Below are 24,601 nucleotides of genomic sequence, written 5' to 3' on the forward strand. Positions count from 1 at the left end.
AGGAGTCTCATTTTGGGAAGGAGGTCTTACTTCACAGTGCAGAGTTAATCTGTGGAACTCCTTCCCACAGGAGGCAGTGAGGCCGCCAACTTGGATGGCTTTAAAAGCAGATTGGGAAAACTCATGGAAGAGAAGAGGGCTCTTGATAACTACTACAATGCTTCTGAATCTCAGTTGCTGGAAGCCACAGGAGGGAGGGTGGGCTCTTGTGCTTGGATCCTGCTTGCTGGTTTCCCTTAGGGGCACCCGGTGGGCCACCGTGAGAACAGGGGGCTGGGCTGGACAGGCGGTTGGCATGATGTTGCCTCTAGGCTCTTCTTAGGCTTTTACGGAACCTCCAGTTCCAGATGCAGTCTATTTAGAGCAGAGTTTCCCAACCTTGGGACTCCAGCTGTTTTTGGACTACATCTCCCATCATACCTAGCTACCAAGACCCGTAGTCTGGGATGATGGGAATTGTAGTCCAAAAACAGCTGGAGTCCCAAGATTGGGAAAACACTGATTTAGAGCTTTTGGTTCCTGGGGATATTTAGCCAGCGTGAGAAGTAGATGGGCCGCTGGCCTGATCCAGCTGGCCTCTGGTTATGTTTCATCGCACTCGGTCCAGGGAGCAGCAACCAGCAGGAGAGCAGAAAGCGAATTGCCATGAACTCCTCCCTCCGCAGGTGGCGCTGCGGCGCCTCCAGCGCACAGGAAACCGCGTATCTCTTCCCTCCTCTCCCCCTCCTCACGCCGACTCCGCTTCCTCCGGGCCGCCGCGCGCATGCGTGCCGCTGTTTCCCCACTTTTTTCCAAACACAGAACCGCGCATGCGCGGCAGCCGTGTTAGTGAGACGGCTCTGGTGGGTACCTCCTCCTCCTCTCTCCCCGTCTCTTCCTCACCCCCCTCATTCCAACTGCGCCCCCCCACCCCGAGACCCCCGCCCCGACAGAAGCCCCCCCCCCCAGCCCCGCCGCGCGCCCCCTCAGAAGGCCGCCTCGCCTTGCCCTCCCCTCCCCCCCTTGCAATAGACGGAGCCTGATTGGGCCGCTCTCGGCTGCCCCGCCCCCTTTCCTCCTGGGGAGGGGGAGGGGAGACAAAAGGCCCCGGCGGGGGGGGGGGTGTCGTTGAGGGAGGGGGCGCCGCCGCCGCCTGAGGTGAGGCCGGTCTGGTCTCCCCCTGAGGGGAGAAAGGGAAAGGCAGCCCGCCCAGCCCCCTGAAGGGGCCTTCTGGGGAGGGGCCCCCTCGAAAGAGTTGGGGGGGGGCGTTGCTGGGTGTGAATATTGGGGGGGGGGGGAGGCTAGTGGTGTGTGTTTTTTTCCTGAGGGAAGATATGGAAGCGCCGCCTTGGTTTTTTCTGTCAGCTGGGGCGGGGCTCCTCGGAGGGGGGAGGGGAGCATCCAGGGGGAGGGGAGGGAGAGAGAGAGGGAGGGAGCGACGTTGTAGGCCTTGGAGAGAGTGTGAGTGTGTGTGAGTGTGTGTGCAAGATGACTGTTTGTGCAGGGAGAGGGAGGTGGGGAGCCAGGGAGGGGGTGCATGAGAGAGGGAGGGAGGGAGAGAGAAAGGGAGCTTAGTGCTGTTGGCCTCAGAGGGACTGGATTGTGTGTGTGTGTAAATGTAAGTGTGCAAGATTGTTGTAAGCCAGAAAATAGCTCTACAACAAGATGACTGTTTCTGCAGGGAGAGGGAGGTGGGGAGCCAGGGAAGGGGGTGGGGTGTGTGTGTGTGTGTGCTTGAGAAAGAGAGAGAGCTTCGTGGTGTTGGCCTTGGAGGGTTTCTCTCTCTCTCTCTCTCTCTCTCTCTCTGTGTGTGTGTGTAGGATGACTGCTTGCTTCTGCCTGGCAAGGGAGGGTGGGGGTTGGGGAAGGTTGGTTAGGAGCATCCCTGGGAGGGGAAGCTCTGTGTGTGAGAGAGAGAAAGATGAGAGAGATGCTGCTGGCCTGTGTGCTTAGAAAGACTGCTTGTTTCTGCATGGCACAGAGAGGGTGGGAGGCTCTTGGTCAATGTGCTTTTCGGGGGGGGGGGAGTTTGCAGTGAAGGAGGGATTCTTCATGTAGCTTCCAGGTCCAGAAGGATGTGCTTATTTTTGTATAATGGGGGTTCTGAAGGACACAAGCAAAGGGTGGTTATGTCCTCAGTGTTCTGCTTTGATGGGAAACTCATCTCTTGGGACCATTCTTACGGAAGTCCACGTTGCCCAGATGTGCAGGCCTGAGGAGTTGCAGCTAACATCCCTTTTTGAGGCGGGCTGCGGCTTAGTGCAGCCTCTTAATTTGAAAACTGTCACTAATATAGAGTTTTTTTATGGACCAGAAGGATGGAATCCCCTTTGAACAATTTGTCTTCTCCCAGGACAGCCTTCCTCACCTGGGTGCCCTCCGAAGTATTTTAGAGTACATATGAACATTCTGGTTGGGGCTGATTAGAGTTTTAGTTCATAATATATCATGGGCACCAGGTTGGGGAAGGCTGCTGTAGGCTGACCAGATGGAAAGCAAGACCTGGATTTTGTAGTTATTTATTTGCTTGCTTGTTGACTTATTTAAGTGAATTAGTTTGGGATCCATCCATTTGGATGAAGAGTGGCTTAGAATTCTTTAAAATAATTACGGTAATTTATATAACAATTTTCTGCCAATATGCTTAATGGTTCTCCTCACCCCACCCCACCCCAAAAAAAGTTCACAGCAAATACATTCATCCTAATAGACAAAATACTATTAAAAATGGGATTTGGGGGAGGAGGGAAAAATTAATTCAGTTACAAATCCTTAGGTAATGCTACACGTTTTCTACAGTCCCATATGGAATAGCCACCGCAGGGATGTGCACAGGGGTGAGAGATGGCAAATGACTTGAGCTGAAATGATGGAGCGGACCTTGGTGTCTCTTCTCTCCCACAGATGCAGCCAAGTTGCCTAGAAGAGGGAGTTGTGGCAGGTGCAGCTGTCATGTAATAAGGAAGAAATCTGCACCTACTGAAATTATTTCTTTTACCAAGTATTCCAGGTAAATGAGTTTTGTTGTCTTTGCATGTGGTTACTTCTCTGTTTTCTTCCTCTCTGTATTTCTCCTTCTTTTCAAGAACCGAAACCCCTGAACAGCTAGAGTAACAAAGGAAAATGGGATGCTTTTAGTGAGATCCGTCTTAGGCCAGGACACTACATGCTTCTGTGTCCAAACACACCAGGTGAAGAGCACTGGAATAGACAGTACAAGACTGGGTGAACCATTGGTTCTCAAACTTCATCCATCTGCAGGTTGTTGGGTTTTTTAAGAATCTATGTAAAAAATCATATTTAGATACTTAGTTTATTTCTCTGCATGCATTTGTAAACATTTTATCTTAAAATAGTACTTTTAAAATGCATTTCGCTGTCATTTATTTTTGAGCTAAAGACTATTGCAAAATTGGCAGAAGTTCAAATCCAGAAGATAATAGCATTTACATCAGTGTGCTAGTCTCAGAGGTGAGAATTAGATCACATGGCTTTAAAAAAAGCAGGCGCCTTCTGTGCCAAGTTTTTAAAACCTGCTGGAAACTTTTCTGTTTCACCAGGCCTATCAAAGCAAATAGGAGTACATCCCCCACAATGGGCTATTGATCTTTGCTTTTAACTTTTTCATTTTTAACTTCCTAATGTTTTATGCTTTTCTTGTATAGTTTTATTCCGTTTTTTTACTGTTGTAAACTGCTGTGATAAAGTGGTACATAAACAAAACTAGAATGCAGAGAAATTCCTAGTGGGTATTAAAAGCATTTTGGTGTAAAATGTAGTTAGTAGTGTACAGAAAACTAAGGGCGGTGAGTGTGTATGTGAGACCCAGTCCTAAGGATTCCACAAACAAAGCATTTGCCAACCTGGTGCCCTCCATATGTTTTGGACTACAACTCCTGTCTGCCCCAGTCAGCATCCAGTTTGGCGAAGCCTGCATTATTGCAGCACTAAGATGCACTTTTGAGGCTCAAGGTGGCTTATAAGCACAAACTCAAATGTAAAACCTGTTCAGTGGTACCTCGGGTTACATACGCTTCAGGTTACAGATTTCGCTAACCCAGAAATAGTGCTTCAGGTTAAGAACTTTGCTTCGGCGGCAGCGGGAGGCCCCATTAGCTAAAGTGGTGCTTAAGGTTAAGAACAGTTTCAGGTTAAGAACGGACCTCCGGAACGAATTAAGTACTTAACCCGAGGTACCAGTGGCGTTGCGGGGATTGTCAGCACCCGGGGCAAGGCAAGTAATTTGCGCCCCCCGCTGCACTGTCCCTCCCCCAGATAGTCCCTCGCTCTCTCTCCGCACCGCACGCCTGGCACCCTCCCCTCCACAGTGGGCGGCGACCCGGCGGCTCAGATCGGATTTGCACAGCCAGCACTGCAGTGAGAGAGAGTGAGTGAGCCAGGTAGGGGCAGAGAGCTGCGAGCGCGAGCGCCCCCCCCCCCAGATTATGTGCCCGGTGCGGCCGCCCCCCCCCTGCACCCCCCACGCTACGCCACTGCGAGGTACCACTGTAATATTGATACAATAATTTGGTATCTCACAGGAACTTGTATCTCAGTGACCAAGCATCTGATCTGCATGCAGAAGGTTGCAGTTAAACCCTCAGCACCTGCAGGTAGGGCAAGGAGAGACTGCTGCCTAAAACTCCGCTGGTTGTTGAAGGTGATCCTGAGTTAGATGAACCTGTATGGGCTGACGCTGTATAATGCGGTTTCCTGCATTCCTAACTCGCTTGTGCTTTTGGGGCGGAGCAGACAGCAAGCCAAAATAGATGGACTATATTGATCGTTCTTCTCTCCTTTTGTAACCAGCTTCAGTGTTTCAACATGGAGCCCCGGCAGCCGGTGCCTTCGCAGCCCGAGCAGAATTTTGTCCGAGATGCCAAGCAGAACATGGCCGAGCTCTCTCTGTGGACGGTGGTGGCTGCGATCCAAGCCGTGGAGAGGAAGGTGGATTCTCACGCCACACGGCTGCTGAACCTGGAGCGGCGGATGGTGACCAACGAGAAGAAATACGTGGACTGTGAGAATGCCGTGGTGGACTTTGGCAACCAGATGGAGTGCAAGTTGACGGCTCTGGGGACGCTGATCCAGGAGTACGGGCTGCTGCAGAGGAGGCTAGAGAACATGGAGAACCTGCTGAAGAACCAGAACTTCTGGATCCTGAGGCTTCCTCCAGGCTCCAAAGGAGAAACCCCCAAGGTAAGGATACCTGGGGACACTCTATTCCCTCCCCCTTTTACAGCATTGTGAAAAGCTCCTCAGACTTGGAGATGTGTTGTTATTAAAGGCTGCCTTCCAGATCGTCAGCCAGCAAAACTTTTGTTAAGTAGAAAGGTTAACTCTTTCAGGCTGTCGGTGTGCCACAAAAAACTAGCTCATGAGCCCAAAGTCTTAAAAACTCGGTTGAGATAAGAACTATACTTGGCTCTGGTGGAGATGGTGAACTGTGCTTGAAGGCTGTCAAAGGATGGAGGAATTCTCACCAGAGAGAAGAGAAGTGTGTGGTTCTGTGGATGGCCCCCAATATGCAGTCCACAGTAAAGAAGCGAACAGTGTCAAAATCTGCACAAGGTTATAGTTATGCCCGCCGCAGGGAGGCTAGTAAGGCGTCTGCATTTATTTTCAAGGCTTGCCTTGTGTGACAGCAGAGCATTGAGGTTTCTAGGCCTTGATTCTGACTACTTTGTGGCTTCGATCCTTGCATTATTTTTTGGGTTGCTGTTTTGAGTTCTTGTTTTTAATTTACTTTATTCTAGATAACTTCTGGCAAAACTCCGTTACTGTTGAGTGTTAGGTGGGAGGATTTGCGGAGGGCTTTTTTTTTGAGGGGGGGGACACCAACACAGTTTGAGTGTTTCCTTAGCACATCTTGCATGCTTAGATGCTGTTTGACTGACATTATTGGAATAGCTGAGAAATGCCTTATTTGCTCTTCTAAACTAGTGGAGAAACTTGTTTTCTGTCCAGCTAGTGCGTCCCCCAAGCTCTGGAAATTATGGACACATCTTTTCTTCTTGTCCTTTCCCCCTAACCTCCATGGACAAATAGAGTAGTGTGGTCCAGCTGTGCCTCTTGGGATTCTCAGGTACCCCAGAGAATTGTTGTGAGAGCTGTTAAATAGCACAAAGAGTCCTTAAGTAACTGCAGTAGCTCACCAAAGAGGATAAAAGTCTGATGCCTGCCTCTGAACATGCCCCCTTCCCACCCAAACTTCTAGGGTAAGATGCTATAATGTCAAATGAGCTTTATGAATATCTTACCCTTAATCTTCATGAAGCAAGGGGTTAATCGCTGCAATATATACAATACTTGAAAAGGTGAATATAAGTGGAAACCAGCTTTGGGGATCTGGGAGACAGATCTGGGTGCAGGGATATCTCAGCAAAAAATGGAAAGCCCTTTGGAACAAGAAGCTATTTAAGACTGCAAAGATATATGAGAATGTCTAAAAATGCATAATATTCTTGGTACCTTGCACCCCAGAAGCGTCAATCCAAATGCTGGAGGAAAGATTGTTCAGGAATATCCATATGTGATGAGGGTTGTAAGAAAATTAAAGAGTTTGAAGTATTCTTGGAACGTGGTGAAGTAGTTGACAAGTTGACAGATGACCTTGGTGGGCATTCTTAACAACTTTCGATGGAAAGAATGAGATGGTACCATTTAAAGATATGCTGTCTTTTTATTTGTGGCTGCAAGACAGGTAATTGCAAAATATTGGAAAAGTAAAAATGGAGGTTCAGCACAAGAGTAGTATTGTTACAATTTGCAAAATGCTTTGGCAGAGAAACCGACAGATCTGAGCTTCAAGGTTGCCTGAATCTGAGGGTGACTTTGCAGTTCAGTGGTATAGTTTTATTCCATGAGCTAATAGACAAGGTGGTCTTTGGAGTCCACCACCCACACTTGGGACTCTGTGGACTGGTCCAGTGTGACAGATAAAAGATACTCCTTTTATACTCCGGAAAGTCAGATTGCTTTCCACCTACATTTATATTGTGAAAACAACATCTTAAATTTTTTAAATATAAACCAATGGTTTTTTAAAAAAGAAAAAATACCTATGTGTGGGAAAGGTGTCAGTATAGTGCAGTTTCCTTTCGGGGGAAATGATGGGTTTGGAGGCACTGATGAAGTTGAGTTGCCAGCTGCCCCCAAAGTGACTTTCACATCAGTTAAGACTTAACAGACTGATTAAGACTAACCAGCCAAATCTCTAAAAGGAGGTAGCAAAGAGGTGTCTTAAGCCCTATTGCTTCAATTGCACTGGGGGCACAACTTTCAGTGGCTCTGGGCAGAATGCAGGAATGGAATTGCCCTCGTGTTCCCAGTCAGCCATTCCTCTGATATCCACTACAGTGCAGGCAATGTTTTGCTACCTGAAACAATGATACTTCATTAGATAGGATCATGGCCCTGACTTGAGATAGATGCTGTCCCTGGAAATGTTCCATTTCCGTTCTTGAAAGCCTGGTGGATCAGGGTTTGGATTTGGGCGGGAGGGGTCTTCTTTGGGTGGGTCGCTTCTGGGTTGATCATCCCAAGAGAACTCGGCTTCTGCTCTCAGCATCAATGGTGCAAATTTGCTTATGGGTTGTGCTTTGAATTTGGTTTTGTGTAGAACTTTGAAATGTTTGTCAAAGAGCAACGTTGGGTCAGCAGGCAGGCAGGTCATGACATACCTGCCCTGTGGAGACCTGAACCTTTTGCCAATGCTACCTGATTATTACCAAGCATAATGTCCATAACTATAAGGAGTAGAAACTTCACCTGAAAAGTACAGCCTGGTAATTGAGGTTCTACTCAGGATAACTAGGTTCCATGTGTCCTACACAGGGCAGAGGGTGATGGCAAGAGACAGACCCAGGCAGCATTGTATGTGTCAGCTGTGAAACCCACTTTCAAACTCTGCTCCCCCTTGGCTTGTTTTTTTTGGGGGGGGGGGGCTCCTGTTGTTTCTTCAGCTTCTATATTTCCCTTCATCTTAGGATCACAGGGCAGTTTACAACGTAAAAGCACAAAAATACATACCATAGTAACAAACAAAAACAGTTACCCCTCACGCAGTTTAAAAGACCATAGATAGGTTAATTATCCAAAGGCCTGGGAGAAGAGGAATGTTTTTGCCTCACACCTAAATGTATGTGACGAAGATGCCAAGTGAGCCTAGGAAGGGCATTCCACAAATGGAGCTACTGCAGAAAAGGCCCCGCTCCAGACCTCTTACAGAGGAGGCACATGAAGAAGGGCCTTAGATAATGAGCTCATGGTCTGGGTAGGTTCATATGGGGAGAGACGGAACTTGCGGTACTGTTGTCCCCAGCTTCTTAAGGCTTTATAGGTCAAGACCAGCACTTTTGAATTGGGCCCAGAAATTAATTGGTAGCCAGTGCAGTCAGGCTCGGTGTTATATGCTCACACCGTCTTGCCCTGGTGAACAACCTGGCTGCTGAATTTTGTATTAGCTGAACCATCTTCAGAGGCAGCCCCACGTATTGCGCGTTGCAGTAATCTATCCTAGAGGCTACCAGAGCATAGGCAGCAGAAGTTAGGCTATACCTGTTCATATTGAGGTACAGCTGATGGCGCTCTGTGCCACTGAGGCCACCTGAGCCTCAAGCAACAGCAGTGGATTCAGAAGTACCCCCAAGCTGCATAGCTGCTCCTTCAGAAGGTGTGTAACCCCATCAAGAGCAGGTGACCTCCCATCCATTCAGTCTAGGCAACCGCCCATCAACAGTGCTTCAGTCTTATCTAGGTTGAGCTTCAGTTTGTAGGCTCTCGTCCATTTAGTTACTGAGGCAAGACTGCCACACCTGCAGATGGAAAGGAGTAGAGCTTTGTGTCATTAGCATAAATGAGGAGTGGTTTTGCCAGTGCCTCCTCCTAGCAGGCAGGGACTACCCCCTCTTGCATTAATCACCTCCCTGGCCCAGTCAGCTGTCCCTCCCTGCTAGTCTTCAGCCAAGAGGGGCAAGGATCCAGAGCACAGGTGGTCGCCCTGACGGATCCGAGCACTTTGCCCACGTCCTTGAGCCTTGCAAGCGATTTTATTCTCAAAATGATTTGCAAATAAGCCACAGCGAGCTACCATCAGTTCTGTCACCACCTTTGGGCCAGACGGTAAAAGGTTCTTAGGCACTACTTAAATTATTATATATTGAAGTGCCACCTTTTTGCTCAGTGCTTTACAGAGTAACAGACAGGCAGTGGAAATGGAGCTATTGCATTGAATCTGGTAGTTGCTAGATTGCTTCTTAAAAGCTAAACTCAACAAAGTTTCTAGGTGGAGATATTTATCTGTCTGTATCTGGATTGGATTTGAAATTGCCTTTATATATGCAGGTGTATTGCATATGGTGTTATTGTATTGTGAAATCACTTTGAGATTTTTCATGGGAACTCTATACGTATGTAAATATGTATGTATAAATAATACATACATATACGTATGTATAAATAATAAGAGTTTGCTTCGTACCGTTTTTTTTCTTCAAATCTCTAAATGTTGGTCGGGGAGGGGAGCATAGGAACAGCCGGTGAGTCTGCTTGCTGTGGGGAGCGATAGGCTGTGCACCTTTCAGCTTCTCTAGACCAGAGCAGTAACATTCTGGCCCTGCAAAAGGTGATGCATTTGGAGGGAAAAGGGACACAGGTAAGTGCCAGGCACTCACCCTAGAAGGTCTAAGTCTGCGACTGCTGTGATTCCAGGTGCCGGTGACCTTTGAGGACAACTCCGTCTACTTCTCGGAGCAGGAATGGGGGAACCTGGATGAATGGCAGAAGGACCTCTACAAAAACATGATGAAGAGCAACTACGAGTCGTTGGTCTCACTGGGTAAAGAACTGCTTATTGCTCTTTTTATCAGCTGCTGATGCAAGTCATGAGGCTGGCTCAAGTGGTTTTTTAAAAATATCTACCTCATCTGTTATCTAATTGTTTGCCATTTACTCCCTCATGGGGTGCAAATAATAAAATTATTATTAATCCCTCTTGCTGAAAACTGCAGAAGGGGAAAGTGCTCTTGGATTCAGGTCCTCTTTGCGGGTTTCCAACAGGCATGTGATTGGCCAGTGTTAAAACAGGATGTTGGACTAGATGGGCCGTTGGCCTGATGCAGCAGGTTCTTCTTAGGTTCGTCTTACGTTCCCAGTATCTCTAGGGTGCCACAGAGCATCTTTTTTAAGGTAGCCCGGCTTAAGCATGGGCAGTCTACTGGGGCTCTGATCCACGTTGGCTTAGGCTTTCTGCCGAACGGTGGGCTGGTGTAAACACACAGTCGCTGTTAACCACGTTTACTGCTTGATTTTCTGCAAGTGATAAGCTGTGTGATGGTGTGGAGACTGTGCTGGAATGCTCTGCCGTGTCCAGGACCTGGGAAAGAGCCAATACAAAGCAGGGGTGACTGTGGGGAAATAGCTGAACTCCACGATCTCCATGACTTCTGCCTGTTCAGGGATACGTTCCCAGTCTCTCCTCACCTCCCCACTTTGCCCTTCCTTTGTGCACTGCGGCACCTCTGGACCTGCTCATGTAACCTCTACGGTGCACCTGTCATCTAGCGTGTTCCTTGCGGTGAATTTTCAGTGGGTACGGTAGTGCTGCCAGCATCTCCCTTAATCCTGTTCAGTACAGCAAGTGGGCTGAAGGGAGTGCTGTGTTTTCTCTTTTTCCAACAGACTATGCAATTGCAAAACCTGACCTTCTGTCTCGGATTGAGCAAGGCGAACGCCCCTGTGTGGAGGAAGAGGAGGTCCCTAAGGAGAAAGAGATTTCTTCAGAGCCCAGCCCAGGTAAGCAGCTGGAATCCCAGAAGGGTTTGGGTGGATGAATAGGATGTACAAGGCTGACTTAACTGACCCTTCCATCTCCAGTGAGAGCCAGTGTGGTGTAGTGGTTAAGAGCGGTGGACTCGTAATCTGGTGAACCGGGTTTGCGTCTCCGCTCCTCCACATGCAGCTGCTGGGTGACCTTGGGCCAGTCACACTTCTCTGAAGTCTCTCAGCCCCACTCACCTCACAGAGTGTTTGTTGTGGGGGAGGAAGGGAAAGGAGAATGTTAGCCGCTTTGAGACTCCTTAAAAGGGAGTGAAAGGCGGGATATCAAATCCAAACTCTTCTTCTTCTTCCAACTGGGATTCTCCCCTCCCACCCACTAACTTCAAAATGTGCAGGAGATTTTCCTCTCTCTTCAAGAGGGGTCTGCCAGGACTCGCATGTCTGAGGTTCACCTTGATGGTGTGGGCCGCAAGACCTGTGGCCTAGGACAGGGAAGTCTTGTGCATCTGGCATTCTTCCTGTTGCAGCAGAGCAGAATGAAAGACCATCTTTGTGCTCCTTTGGGGTTTGTGATCGAGTAAAATTGAAACAGGCTTAGCAAGTAGTTGCAGCCTGGTGCAAAGCGGCTCACCGAACAAACACTCTCTCGTTCATGTCTCCCGAAACAGAAGCCTTGGTTTTTAGGCCTGGCCTGGCCTGCCAGATGGAAGGGAGAGAAAATGCACATGTCATTGGAGACCAGGAGAAAGCAGAAAGCAGGGCAGCTCCGAGCGACCACAGTGTTGGTGAGTGGAACCTGTAGGTTAGGCCGTTTTTGTCCAGAGTTTTTCAGGGTTTCAGAAAATACAAAATCCACTCGGAAAAGAATCTTGACTGGATTCTCCTCACAGTTTTTGCAATGGAAGAAAATGTTGAAAAGTAAAACCTAGAGGAACGCAACTCTTGCAGCAGGGTCTAAGAAAACTTCTCTGCACCCAAACCCCCCAAACATGAATGCTAAATATATTCAGCTGGAATTTAAAATATGGTTTGAATAGTTGGTCTGAAACATCGTGGGGAGGAACTACTAAACCTGACGGCCATGCCCTGCCTCCACAGTCCGCATACCAGCTGCTGTCGGCTGCAAGAGGGCAGAGGGCTCTTGTGCTTGGCTCCTGCTTGCTGGCTTCCCATGGTGGGTGTCTGGTAGGCCGCTGTGAGAACAGGATGCTGGGCTAGACAGGAAGTTGGCCCTTTTATCCCAGCAGGCCTCTTCTTAGGTTCATTACTACATTGACTTTCAATGTGGTTCTGCAGAATAAAGAGGCGACAGAGTTTTCCAGCTGAATGAAAAGCCCTAGATGCTCATTTTGAATAGTTTTTCAACAGATCTTTTTTTTTTTGGTGGTGGGGGTTGTATTCATTTTAAAATTATAGCCTATTTTATGGTGACTGGGAGTGGCCACTGAGACCATATAACACCAGTCCTGAGAGACCTGCATTGGCTCCCAGTACATTTCCAAGTGCAATTCAAAGTGTTGGTGCTGACCTTTAAGGCCTTAAATGGCCTCCATCCTGTGTACCTGAAGGAGTGTCTCCACCCCCATCATTCTGCCCGGACACTGAGGTCCAGCGCCGAGGGCCTTCTGGGGATTCCCTCCCTGCGAGTGAGGGTTACAGGGAACCAGGCAGAGGGCCTTCTCGGTAGTGGCACCCACCCTGTGGAACGCCTTCCCATCAGATGTCAAGGAAATAAACAACTATCTGACTTTTAGAAGACATCTGAAGGCAGCCCTGTTTAGGGAAGTTTTTAATGTTTAATGCTGTATTGTGTTTTTAACATTCAGTTGGGAGCCGCCCAGAGTGGCTGGGGAAACCCAGCTAGATGGGCAGGGTATAAATAATAAATTATTATTATTATTATTTATTATTATTATTATTAATTATTATTACTGTTGTTGTTATTACACACCTGCAAATTCCCTTGACACACATGTAGCAGGTGATTCATAAATTAATAACAATAAAAAACGAGGGGTAAAAATGCCTTCCTGTGGTCTGCCAAGGGCCCTGTTCATGCCACCGCACAGTTGGAGGGCAGTGCCAACCCCCTGGCAGGATCTGTACCCCCTGCCCCCTGCTAAGGTGCTTTCTGAAGTCCTGCAGAGACTCAGCCAGGTGATGCCCATGTTGCTGCCCTAAAGCAAGTCGGGGGAGGGGAGAGAGACTAAATTGCCCCAAGTTGAGCTTCCTCCTAACTGCTCTTTTCGTTGGCACAGACTATGGGGCTGCCGGATCCTCCTTTGGCTCTCCGGGGAAGCGGGAGCAAGAGGTGAACCTCGAGGGCCCAGAGGGCACGGAGGAAGGCGAGCTGCGCATCAAGCCTCGCGCTGGTGAGTGTTGCACCTGGCGCACCTGGGTGCAGGAGGGGCGGTGACGTTGCAGAGGCGCTTTGCGTTTGGAGCGGATCAGGCTGCCAAGCCTTCCAGCTGCTACTCTTGAGCCTGAGGAGCATGTCCAAGCAGAACGTTATTCTCCCCAGCCCATTTAGTGCCGTGGCTGTGGGACCTGTGTCGAAGTAGCCACAGTTGAGTGAATCCGCATTTTCAGTGCATGGTGTCGAAGTCAGAACCTGGATCAAGCCAAGCGCCTCTGATGCTCCCTTCTTGTATCTTGAGGGGGCTGTGTTTTATGGGGTGTTTGGGTACCTTTGGCCCACGGTGGGGAAAAGGGCCTTCTGCTTCAAGGCTCTGTGATGATGTTTTATGGCATAAAAGGGGTCTCTTTGTGTAAAGCAGGATAAAAATGTAACTGAGCTACACCTACTGTTTCGTGTTATTCTCCCCACCTCGGTATCAAGTTTGCAACCTCTGTTTGAGGAGCTGCCTTCTTGGTACAACTCTGTCCTGTTGGGCAGCATCCTCTGGCCTCACAGAAAGTGTTTGTTCTTGCTGCTGCTTCACGGCCCGCCTCCCAGGCAAGGGGAGCTTCCTAGCCCCTGAGTCAAATTACTCTCGACCTTAACATAAGGCTGAAGATGGGGTAGCCGAGGTTTTCTGCTGCTCTGGAGGGGAGGACACAAACCAGGGGATTCAAAGGAGATTCCAACCAAACATTAGGAAGGGCTTTTCTGATATTAAGAGCTGCTCGGCAGTGAGACAGACATCCTTGGAAGGTGGTGGACTTTCCTTACTTGGAGGTTTTTAGACTTAGAGTTTGTGTGACCGTCTGCCAGGGATTCCTGTGTTGCAAAGGGCTGGGATAGATGATCCTTGGCATCCCTTCCAACTGCTATGATTCCGCAACATAAGACACACCATGCTAAGGACCAGGGAAGAGAGTAGTACAGGAAAACTCTATATGTTTCTCTGCTTCTTCAGCCCATTGGTTGTACCTCTGAGCCACGTCCCACCAGTACAAAGCCTTCCTCCTTCTGTTTCCACCCACCCACCCAGCAAGCCCCCTTTCTGTGAATTCTGTTGTAATGTTCAGGATGAACTTGTGTCTTCTGTATTGCTGGCTAAAATATTCTGAGTGCTTCCTCCCCCGCCTTCTCTTTTATGCAACGAATCACACTTGCAGTATCCACAGTGATATTTAGCCAACGCCCCTCCCAGCTGTGATGTTGGCCCTCTCCACATCCCCCGTGTGGCCTCCCACCCTCCACCACTTCTTGTATGGTGTGCAAGCAAAATGGTCTGCTCCTGTTAAAGTATAACCCCTGCCTCGTGGTGTTCTGGGCCCTCATGGTAGCTCACATCCATGACAGAGCGATAAAAGTACAAAGAACCAGAATGCGCCGGCACCATTAAAAGGAAAACACAAAGCAGCAACATCTCAGAAAGGTTCGGATGGTCTCATCTTGGCCACCTGTGTGCTGCCTTCAGTCTACTGATCCCGCAGCCTTGAGGAGGGCAAATGCGCTTGTCCTGTTTGACTAGCAAAGGACGAAGGAGAGCCAAGACCTGCTTTCAGGAGCCGTTTTTTGTAGTGGAGGCAATCCAAGCACGCGCGTTGCCAGCCCTGGGTCATTCTGGTGCTGGCCTTGAGTGCCCCCCCTGCCCCGCTCACCTGAGAATGGCAAGGAGACTTGGAGGGGCACTGAGGCTCTGGACATGGAGAGGGGGAGAGGCTGGTTTAGAGCCCACCTGGACAAAGAAATGGGCTGCTGGAAGGATGAGCAGAGCTGGCTGGCTGGCGAGGCTGAGAGGAGACGCTGAAAGAGGGAGAGAAAGAGAGAGAATGAGCACGAGCCCTTCATGTAAGAACACAGCTACTGCCTGTCCCCCTTTCTGACTTGTCTCCTGCTCTCACCTGGTGGCCGTTTGCTGCTAGGGGGGGCGAGCGCTGATCACGTTTCCATGCTTTCCTTTGCTCTTTCGAACTGTCAGTCGCTTGTATAAATGTACCCCGAATGTGGCTTTCTTCTAGGGTATTGGGGGGGGGGGAGAGGGGAGAAGGCAAGTGTTTGCTTGTCCTTTGACTTAAGAATATAGTGGTTTCAGGGGGGTGGGCAGTATGTAAACTGAGCAAGGGTCAGAAAGATCCCTTTGAGTGCACACTAGAGAAGCACATTTTATAAGCTCAAGCCCTGTAGTCTGTAGCCTGCTAGACAAAGGAGTCCAGGGACTTGGAGCTGAAAGTGTGGATGGGTGAGAGCAGGCCTTCTGTGGCTCTCCTGAGCAGAGAGGACTTCCCAGGCAAGGTTGACATGAACAATGGAGAACAGCTCATGAACATTGCCAGGGGTAGGACTACATGACTTTGAGGTCCCTTCCAACTCTGCAATTCTTTGATTCTAACATTTTTGGGTAGAACGGAGAGCAAGGAATACTGGGGCTTGTCAGCTTACAGACCTGGGTTCTTAGTTTAAAATAAGTGCCGATAAGACTTTTAATAACGTGTGCAAATGCCCAGTCAGGCTGCACCAACCAGAGAGTTGCCTTGTTGGTCTTTGTACACGTTGCCTGATGGAAAAGGGACTGTGTCCTCGTGACGTGGTGCGGCAGAGAGGCCACGCTGGCCGCAGCCGCCTTGTGCAGTGGTCAGGCAGGAGTGCGCTGACGACTGAGCAAAGCGGGTTCCTGCAGAGCCACTCTGGGTTACCTGGCCCTTTAAGCATCCTCCCTCTGAACAGGCAGGAGAAGGGAGCTGGGCAGAACATTGTAGGTTTCTGGCTCAGTTTTTAAGAAACGGAGGTTGCGCGCGTTTGCTGCTTTGGAGAAGAAGCATTGCACCAACGCTGTTTTCTTTCAACCCACCAGATGACGGGCTGGCCTTCAAAGCAGAGGTCCTGCAGGCCCAGAAAGCGCTGTGCGAGAGCTTGGGGCTGCAGTGCACTGAAGACGCCGTCCTCCACGGCCCCCACCCAGGGGCTGCCTCCCTCGGGAGCCGCTACAGCGCCCTGATGCACCAGCGGAGGCACCCGGAGAGCCAGGCGGACGAGGCCCTTCCCGGAGAGGGCAGCTTTGGCGGCGGCGGCGGCCACAGCCCCATGGCGGGCTTCCAGCGCGAGAGGCCGGGGGAGAAACTGTTTGTGTGCCCCGAGTGCGGGAAAAGCTTCCGGCTGCACAAGAGCTTGCTGATCCACCAGCAGAGCCACGCGGCGGGCGGAGGCTACCGGCCGCAGTGCGAGAAGAGCTTCACCTACAAGCAGCAGTTCACCCTCCACCAGCGCATCCACACCGGGGGCGGCGCCTACACGTCGGTGGCCTGCGAGGAGACCTTCAAGCAGAGCCACAACCTGAAAGCCCTGCCCAGGGTGCCGGCCGGAGAGAAGCCCTACGGCAGCGCCAAGTGCGTGAAGACCTTCAACCTCAAGTCGTCCTACCGGCAGCACCCGAAGGGGCACGGGCGCGAGAGGCCCTACAAGTGCAGCCGCTGCCCCGAGAGCTTCTCGCAGAAGAAGAGCCTGGTGACCCACCAGCGGCTGCACTCGGGGCGGGGCGGCGGCAGCTCCCTGGCCTGCCTGTACTGCGGCAAGAACTTCAGCCACCCCTCGGATCTGGTGCGGCACCAGCGCATCCACACCGGGGAGAGGCCCTACCGGTGCGGCGAATGCGAGAAGAGCTTCACCCAGAAGCAGCATTTGCTGCAGCACCAGAAGATCCACCTGCGGGAGCAGAACCGGCTGATGGGGACGGCCGTCCGGGAGGCCCTGCTGGACGCCATCTTCATCTAGCGGCCCCCTCCCACCGGGGCTGTGGCTCTGCAGAGAGGGGCGGGAGAAGGGCAGGGAGGGAGGGGGTGGAGAAATAAGACTGTTACCTCAGAAATTGGGCCCCCAGGGCTGCGAGGGGGCTTCTCCGCGACCTCCCTCCTAGCCTGGAGTTTAGGATTCTGTAGACTCTCGGGTACTCGATAGGACCTTTTTATTTTAAGGGTGACTAGAGATTGTTCAGAGTTGCTGAAGAAAAAACAGTGGCGTTGGTAGTAACAAAAAAATGCTTCTGGGATTGTCTTTTCTGTCTCGTTCGGAGTGTACCATACTGTAGCTGCCCCTCCCCACTATCTCCTCCCCCCCCCGCCCCCCCCCCGGTTGCCAGAGGGACATTTTCACTTCAGAATAACTCAAGACGGACGACTGTTGGCCCAGAGACGGCGCACCCGTTCACCTTTTCTGTAAACACCGATTTCTCAGAACTGAACACTTTTATATACTTTTCCCCTGGATTTTTCTTTTTCTTTCTTTCTTTTGGTCTGTGGAAACTTAAAAAATAAACTAGAAATGTGGAAAAAGAAATTAGCTCAGCGTTCTGGTTAGTGAATGTTTTTTTTCCTGGGGAAAATGGAAATTTCTGGGCACCATGTGTGTTTCGTGACATTGTGGGGTGACAGTAGCAATGAGGGAGGGCGTCTTCCGTGGCCCTGCTGTCTTTTCTGTGAGACCCTCACCTCTCCTGCCACCATCCACCCATGCTGGGGTCCTCGTACCATCTAGAACCCCAGAGCAGGCTCCCCTTACACAAGTTCGGAACTGTGGGACCAGAGCGGGGGGGGGGGGCATTTGCTGGCCCCTAAGGCACTGGGAGGGACGCAGGTGGCGCTGTGGGTTAAACCACAGAGCCTAGGACATGAGATCAGAAGGTCGGCACTTCGAATCCCCACAGTGGGGTGAGCTCCCGTTGCTTGATCCCTGCTCCTGCCAACCTAGCAGTTCGAAAGTACGCCAAAAGTGCAAGTAGATAAATAGGTACCGCTCTGGCGGGAAGGTAAACAGTGTTTCCGTGCGCTGCTCTGGTTCGCCAGAAGCGGCTTAGTCATGCTGGATACATGACCCGGAATCTGTACGCCGGCTTCCTCGGCCAATATAGCGAGATGAGCGCCGCAACCCCAGAATCGGCTCCGACTGGACCTAATGGTCAGGGGTCCCTTTACCTTTACCTTTAAGGCACTGGGAATGGCACCTAATGATTTCAGCTTTTAAAACTTTTATTTTTCAAACTTTCTTGAAAACCTTTAAAGCCGCTTCCAAGCAGAAAGTTGTCTTCCAAGACATGTACGTATGTTAAGTCTTGTATGTAAGTCACTCGCATGGCATCAGAACAGACTTGGAGAATATTTTGCAGTGCAGATTGTGCTCACATGCGGAGGGTCTGAAATGTTAAGAGGCTGTCTCCAGAATGGCTGCTGTAACTTGAGACAGAAGGGGGGTTACTATTGCTAATAACCAATATCAGTCAAGACCGTGCAAATGGATCTTTCTTTGTAATTAACGTGGCGAGGCCCTCTCCAGTCTAAAGGTAAGGCAGAAGGAAAGGCTTAAAGACACGCTTGTCTCCCAGACAGCCCTTTTCCTCAGCAGCTCAGCATTTCCATGGATTTCTCCGGATGTTTCTGATACTTGCATTGGGAAATGCTCTTCTTTGAAAATCGGACTGTGAACTCCTCCGGGCAGGGAACCGTTCTTGCTAGATTTTGACACTGGATTTTTGTTAATGGGCGATTCAGCTTCTCTCAAAAAACTCCCAAAGAGGGTCATCTCACCCAGCTCCCTGCAGTGCAAGATTCACAGCTAAAGAATCTGACAGGTGGCCATCAAGCCTCTTGTTTCGAAACCTCCAATGCGGAAGAGTCTACCACCTTCTGAGGGAGTCCATTCTATTCTCAAGCAGCTCTTGCCACCAGAAAAGTTATTCCTAATGTTGGGTCGGAATATTCTTCCTTGTCATTTGAATCTGTTGATTCAGGTCCTGCCCTCTGGAGCAATAGAAAACAAGCTGGCTACCCCTTCCATTTGATACTTCCATTTGATACCCATCGTTCAACCCAGACACTGAGATCCAGCGTCGAGGGCCTTCTGGCAGTTCCCTCATTGAGAGAAGTGAGGTTACAGGGAACCAGACAGAGGGCCTTCTCGGTAGTGGCGCCTGCTCTGTGGAATGCCCTCCCTTCAGAAAGAAATAAGTAGCTATCTTATCTTTAAAAGACATCTGAAGGCAGCCCTGTTCAGGGAAGTTTTTAATATTTAACGCTGTATTTAACATATTTAACATTCGATTGGAAGACGCCCAGAGTGGCTGGGGAAACTCAGCCAGATGGGCGGGGTATAAATAATAAATTATTATTATTATTATTATTACTTGAAGGTGTCCTATCATGTCACACCTCAAGTCTTCTCTTATCCAGGCTGAGCACCCCCAACTCATGAGACTTGGTTTCCAGACCCTTTTATCGTCTTGGTCACCCTCATCTGTACATGTTCCAGATTATCAATATCCTTAAATCGTGGTACCCAGAACAGGACACAGGACTGAAGGATTGGTCTGATTCAGGCACAACAGAGCAGCTATTCTTACTTCCCTTGGCCCAGACACTTGACTTCTGTTGATGCAGCTTAGAATAATAATCATAGAAGCATAGAATCATAGAGTTGGAAGAGACCACAAGGGCCATCAAGTCCAACCCCCTGCCAAGCAGGAAACACCATCAGAGCACTCCTGACATATGGTTGTCAAGCCTCTGCTTAAAGACCTCCAAAGAAGGAGACTCCACCACACTCCTTGGCATCAGCAAACAGTGTGACACGGCAACTAAAAAAACCAATGCAATTATGGGCTGCATCACTAGGAGTATAGCATCTAGATCAAGGGAAGTAATAGTGCCACTGTATTCTGCTCTGGTCAGACCTCACCTGGAGTACTGTGTCCAGTTCTGGGCACCATAGTTCAAGAAGGACACTGACAAACTGGAACGTGTCCAGAGGAGGGCAACCAAAATGGTCAAAGGCCTGGAAACGATGCCTTATGAGGAACGGCTAAGGGAGCTGGGCATGTTTAGCCTGGAGAAGAGGAGGTTAAGGGGTGATATGATAGCCATGTTCAAATATATAAAAGGATGTCACCTAGAGGAGGGAGAAAGGTTGTTTTCTGCTGCTCCAGAGAAGCGGACACGGAGCAATGGATCCAAACTACAAGAAAGAAGATTCCACCTAAACATTAGGAAGAACTTCCTGACAGTAAGAGCTGTTCGACAGTGGAATTTGCTGCCAGGGAGTGTGGTGGAGTCTCCTTCTTTGGAGGTCTTTAAGCAGAGGCTTGACAACCATATGTCAGGAGTGCTCTGATGGTGTTTCCTGCTTGGCAGGGGGTTGGACTCGATGGCCCTTGTGGTCTCTTCCAACTCTAGGATTCTATGCTGTGGTTGTCTGCAAGGGATTCCCACACAGCAGGGTTGACGTTGCCAGACTTCACGTCATGTATACAGACATCTTTGGTCTGCTAGTGGGAAGTCAGCTCCCCGTAGAGAACGTCCTTGGGGATCCTGCCGTCTTCCATTCTGTATACGTGACCCATCCAGCGTAGACGTCACCAAGACAGGAATGTGAACACCCCGGGAACATGGGCTTGGGAGAAGAGCACATAATAATAATAATACAGTGGTGCCTCGCAAGACGAAAAGAATCCGTTCTGTGAGTCTCTTCGTCTAGCGGTTTTTTCGTCTTGCAAAGCAACCCCATTAGCGGATTAGCACTATTAGCGGTTTAGCGGCTATTAAAGGCTTAAGGGATTAGCGGATTAGCTGCTAAAAGGCTATTAGCAGCTTAGTGCCTTAGAAAAAGGGGGTGGGGAGCGAAAAAAAATCGCAGCAACTCGCAGGACATTTTCGTCTTGTGAAGCAAGCCCATAGGAAATTCGTTCTGCGAAGCACCTCCAAAACGGAAAACCCTTTCGTCTAGCGGGTTTTCCGTCTTGCGAGGCATTCGTCTTGCGGGGTACCACTGTAATAATAATAATAAATAAATAAATAAATAAATAAATAAAATTTTATTTATATCCTGCGCTCCCCAGCCAAAGCTGGGCTCAGAGCAGCTAACTACATCTTGATTTGGTAGGCATTCCAGATTTTCAACATCTTCGTTTTTGTCTTCCACACTCCCCTTCCCTTGCAGACCTTCCGACGGACAAGGCACCGACTGAAGCCAAGCAAGATCCCCAAGTCCCTGAGCCGTGGGGGCCTGAGACGTCTGGGGAGAGCGCCTTCGGGGAGAAGGCTCCTCCTCGCCCAGCCGTGTGGCCGGGGAGCCTCCCGGGGGAGCACAAGCGGTTCAGCCCCGTTGGACCTGCCCTGGCCGAGGGGCCGAAACACAGCGGCGAAGCCAAGTCTCACCCGTGCCCAGACTGCGGGAAGAGCTACGGGTTCCCAGGGGTTTTGGAGGACCACCGGCGCAGCCGCTGCAGCCTCGCCCCCTCTCCGGGATGCCTCCCGCTGTCGCCCTCGGGCGATGGGAGCCTCCCGAGGCCTGGGCTGGGCTGCCAGGGAGAGGCGGGCAGTGCCAAGTCTCCTCTTCCTGCGCCACCCGGGGAGAAGGGCTGGGCGTGCCCCTGGTGCCAGCAGCACTTCCGGCTGCAGGTGAACCTTCTCATCCACCAGAGCAGCCACCTCGAGGCGGGAGGCGAGCCGGGCGGGCAGGACCGCCTGGCGTGCCGCTTCTGCCCGCGCCGCTTCGGGCGCTCGGACCACCTCCTGCGCCACCAGATGAGCCACACGGGCGCCCGGCCCTACCAGTGCCCCTCGTGCGAGAAGAGCTTCACAGACAAGAGCAAGCTGACCAACCACTACCGCACGCACACCGGGGAGCGCCCCTTCCGCTGCACAGCCTGCGGGAAGAACTTCATCCGCCGCCACCACCTGGCCAAGCACCAGCGCACCCACACCCGCGAGAGGCCGCACCAGTGCCACGTCTGCCTGAAGGGCTTCATGCAGAAGCACCACCTGCAGAAGCACATCCGCACGCACACGGGAGAGAAGCCCTACCGCTGCAGCCAGTGCCCCAAGGCCTTCTCCTCCCAGCAGCGCCTGCTGCTGCACTGCTGTGCCCCGACGCAGGTGGTGGCGGCGGCGGAGGCTGCGGGAGGAGGTGGCTCGGCGGCGCCCGCCACCGCCCTCCTCTCAAAACATTGATATACCTCCTGCGCCGTTCACAAGGCCGAACTTCCGGTCTCCCGCCTTCAGAAGGGGCGTGGGGAGCAGCGCCCTCGATGCCGCCAGCTTGCTCGAGAGACCCTCGCCGGACCCTCGGCTCTCTCCTGCGAGCCTTGGTGGCAGAGGGTGCGTTGCAGAGCCTGAGCTGCCATGGCAAGGCGAGCGCCTTGCAGGACAGCAGCTCCTCTGCGCCTTCAGTGTAAATGGTAAATGACATAAGGGTGGCGTTTCCCTGATGGGGACTTTGGTCGTTGTGGTGCTCACATGGGCTTAGAAGGGGAGAACGGGGTTTGCGCATGAATGTAAGTATTAAGAAGTCTCAAAGGTGGCCGCCGACGCCGTCTTTTCTTTTGTTTCCGAGGCAATCGCTGTTGTTGGACTACAACTCCCATCATCCCTAGCTGGCAGGACCCCAGTGGTCAGGGATGATGGGAACTGCAGTCCAAAAAAACAGCTGGAGATCCAAGTTTGGCAAAGCCTGAACTAGGCCCTGATATAGCTCAGGGTTAGGGTGGTCATCCTAAAGAGGGAAGGGGATTTACATCTGGGGAAATTTGATGTAAAATATTAAAATGGTGAACATGTCAGCCTGGTTATGTAAGCCTGGAACAGTGGAGAACAGGACTCGGTTTGTGTCTCGCAGCGTTTAGAAGAGCCCTATCCAGCGTCTTCGTGGTTTCAAGCCCTTAATCGCAGCTGGAATGGCCAGGTGACCTCTGAAGCCACACAGAACCCCAGTGAAGCGAAGCTCCTTCGTCTGTTTTCCAGATGTCCAAGAGGTTCCCCATGCAGACTGGGCCAAGGGCCTCTTATTCGGCTGTTCTCGCATGATGCCTTGCTGCAGAGTTGGGACCAAGCATTTTGGGAGTCAGGTGGGGGCAGCCACCTTGCCTGAAACCTCACCCAATGGGACTATAACGACACCTCCTACAACGCGTGGCCGTTGGGACCGTGGAACTTCCGTTCTTTTCTGAAATACTTTCCCTGCATCGATAGATTTTTGTTTCTTTAAAAACCCAAACTTTTGTCCTTTAGGGGCTGGACATTCTGTGTTGTGGTTTTGGATAGATATATTTTTTCCTGATTTTGTAATCCTGCTGTAAAGGCTTACCTGGGGGGGGAAAGATACACACTGGAAATGCAAATGGGAGCGTCATGTGGTTTTTCTTTCTCCTCCTCTGTTCCACATTTCCCTGTTTTCAAGGTATTAGAAAGAACTTCTGCTCTTCTGTCTTTTAACAATCCGCCCATCCCCGTCCGTCCTGCTCTTGCAAGGAAGCACTGAAATAATTCCATTCTGTATAGGTAGAGACAGCCTTGGCCAATCTGGGGCATTTTCCGGGTGCATGGAACTACAGTTCACATTGGCTCCAGCTTTTGAATTGCAGTCCATAGCAGCCGGAGGGTACCAGGTTGGCAAAGACATTTGTGCCCACATTCCGTGCTGTTTTGAACCCGATACCTGAGCAGGCACCTCCCTCCTCTCAGAACTTTGCATCACCAGGCTTGGCACCGTGCAAGGCACTGAAGATGCGTTGGCTGGGTTTGATGGGGAATGTGGGGTTGTGGCTGGTAGAAATCAGGGGCTGAGTAGCTCCCAAATAACCCCTTTCATTATTTTGGCCTTTCACTTTTGCCCTTGGGATCCAAGCAAAGAGGTCTTTTGGTGTCGCCAGGCACACTGGAGTGACAAGTTTTGCGTCCATGCGCCCTTCATGTGCTGAGCGCTGCCACTTTGGACAGGCAGATCTCTCAGGCTTTGGCAGTGCTTCGCTGGTTTGCAACATCTGCTTGAAAAATATTTGGATTTCACTGAGAGTAGCAGAATGGGGGTATGCTGCCCCATCCTGTTATGTGCTGCCTACCTCACCAAATATTCTGGTTTTAGCATATCTGATCAAAGAACCTTGAACCTGACTTCTGAAGAGTTATCCAGAATGCGGCAGCTAGACTGGTGACCGGGAGCGGCTGCCGAGACCATATAACACCAGTCTTGAAAGACCTTCATTTGCTCCCAGTACGTTTCCGAGCACAATTCAAAGTGTTGGTGCTGACCTTTAAAGCCCTCAATGGTCTCGGCCCAGTAGACCTGAAGGAGTATCTCTATTTCCATTGTTCAACCTGGACACTGAGGTCCAGCTCCGAGGGCCTTCTGGCGGTTCCCTCACTGCAAGAAGTGAGGTTACAGGGAACCAGGCAGAGGGCCTTCTCAGTGGTGGCACCCGCCCTGTGGAACGCCCTCCCATCAGATGTGAAGGAAATAAGCAGCCATCTTCTCTTTAAAAGACATATGAAGGCAGCCCTGTTTAGGGAAGTTTTTAATGTGTGACATTTTAATGTATTTTTCATCTTTGTTGGAAGCCGCCCAGAGTGGCTGGGGAAACCCAGCCAGATGGGCGGGGTACAAATATTAATATTATTATTATTATTATTATTATTA

General features: G+C 50.6%; 1 protein-coding gene across 5 annotated transcripts; it reads left to right on the forward strand.

Moving 5' to 3' along the window:
* Positions 1–772: 772 nt before the first annotated feature.
* On the forward strand, positions 773–23,306 carry LOC310660910 (zinc finger protein 783-like). 5 transcript variants are annotated; one of them, XM_083406437.1, is made up of 9 exons: positions 773–842; positions 2,884–2,989; positions 4,521–4,592; positions 4,789–5,178; positions 9,691–9,817; positions 10,660–10,773; positions 11,427–11,543; positions 13,017–13,130; positions 21,128–23,306. In XM_083406437.1, the coding sequence occupies exons 4-9, from the start codon at positions 4,804–4,806 to the stop codon at positions 22,138–22,140; spliced, it is 1,860 nt and encodes a 619-aa protein (XP_083262563.1). In that variant the 5' UTR covers positions 773–842; positions 2,884–2,989; positions 4,521–4,592; positions 4,789–4,803; the 3' UTR covers positions 22,141–23,306. The 5 variants fall into 5 exon arrangements, with proteins under 5 accessions (XP_083262563.1, XP_083262562.1, XP_083262566.1 ...); XM_083406440.1 differs by lacking the exon at positions 21,128–23,306 and adding an exon at positions 16,002–17,482 and having other exon boundaries at positions 775–842; XM_083406436.1 differs by lacking the exon at positions 4,521–4,592.
* The last annotated feature ends 1,295 nt before the right edge of the window (positions 23,307–24,601 follow it).

Source organism: Podarcis tiliguerta, assembly GCF_965153285.1.
Source record: "Podarcis tiliguerta genome assembly, chromosome: 12".
NCBI lineage: Eukaryota > Metazoa > Chordata > Lepidosauria > Squamata > Lacertidae > Podarcis > Podarcis tiliguerta.

What these genes read in the sequence shown, in the direction of transcription:
- LOC310660910 (XM_083406437.1), top strand. Translation starts at nt 4,804, where the DNA reads ATGGAGCCCCGGCAGCCGGTGCCTTCGCAGCCCGAGCAGAATTTTGTC. An exon ending in TCCGAGCGACCACAGTGTTG is followed by an intron (nt 11,544 to 13,016) that starts GTGAGTGGAACC and finishes TCGTTGGCACAG; the next exon opens with ACTATGGGGCTGCCGGATCC. An exon ending in GCGCATCAAGCCTCGCGCTG is followed by an intron (nt 13,131 to 21,127) that starts GTGAGTGTTGCA and finishes CTTCCCTTGCAG; the next exon opens with ACCTTCCGACGGACAAGGCA.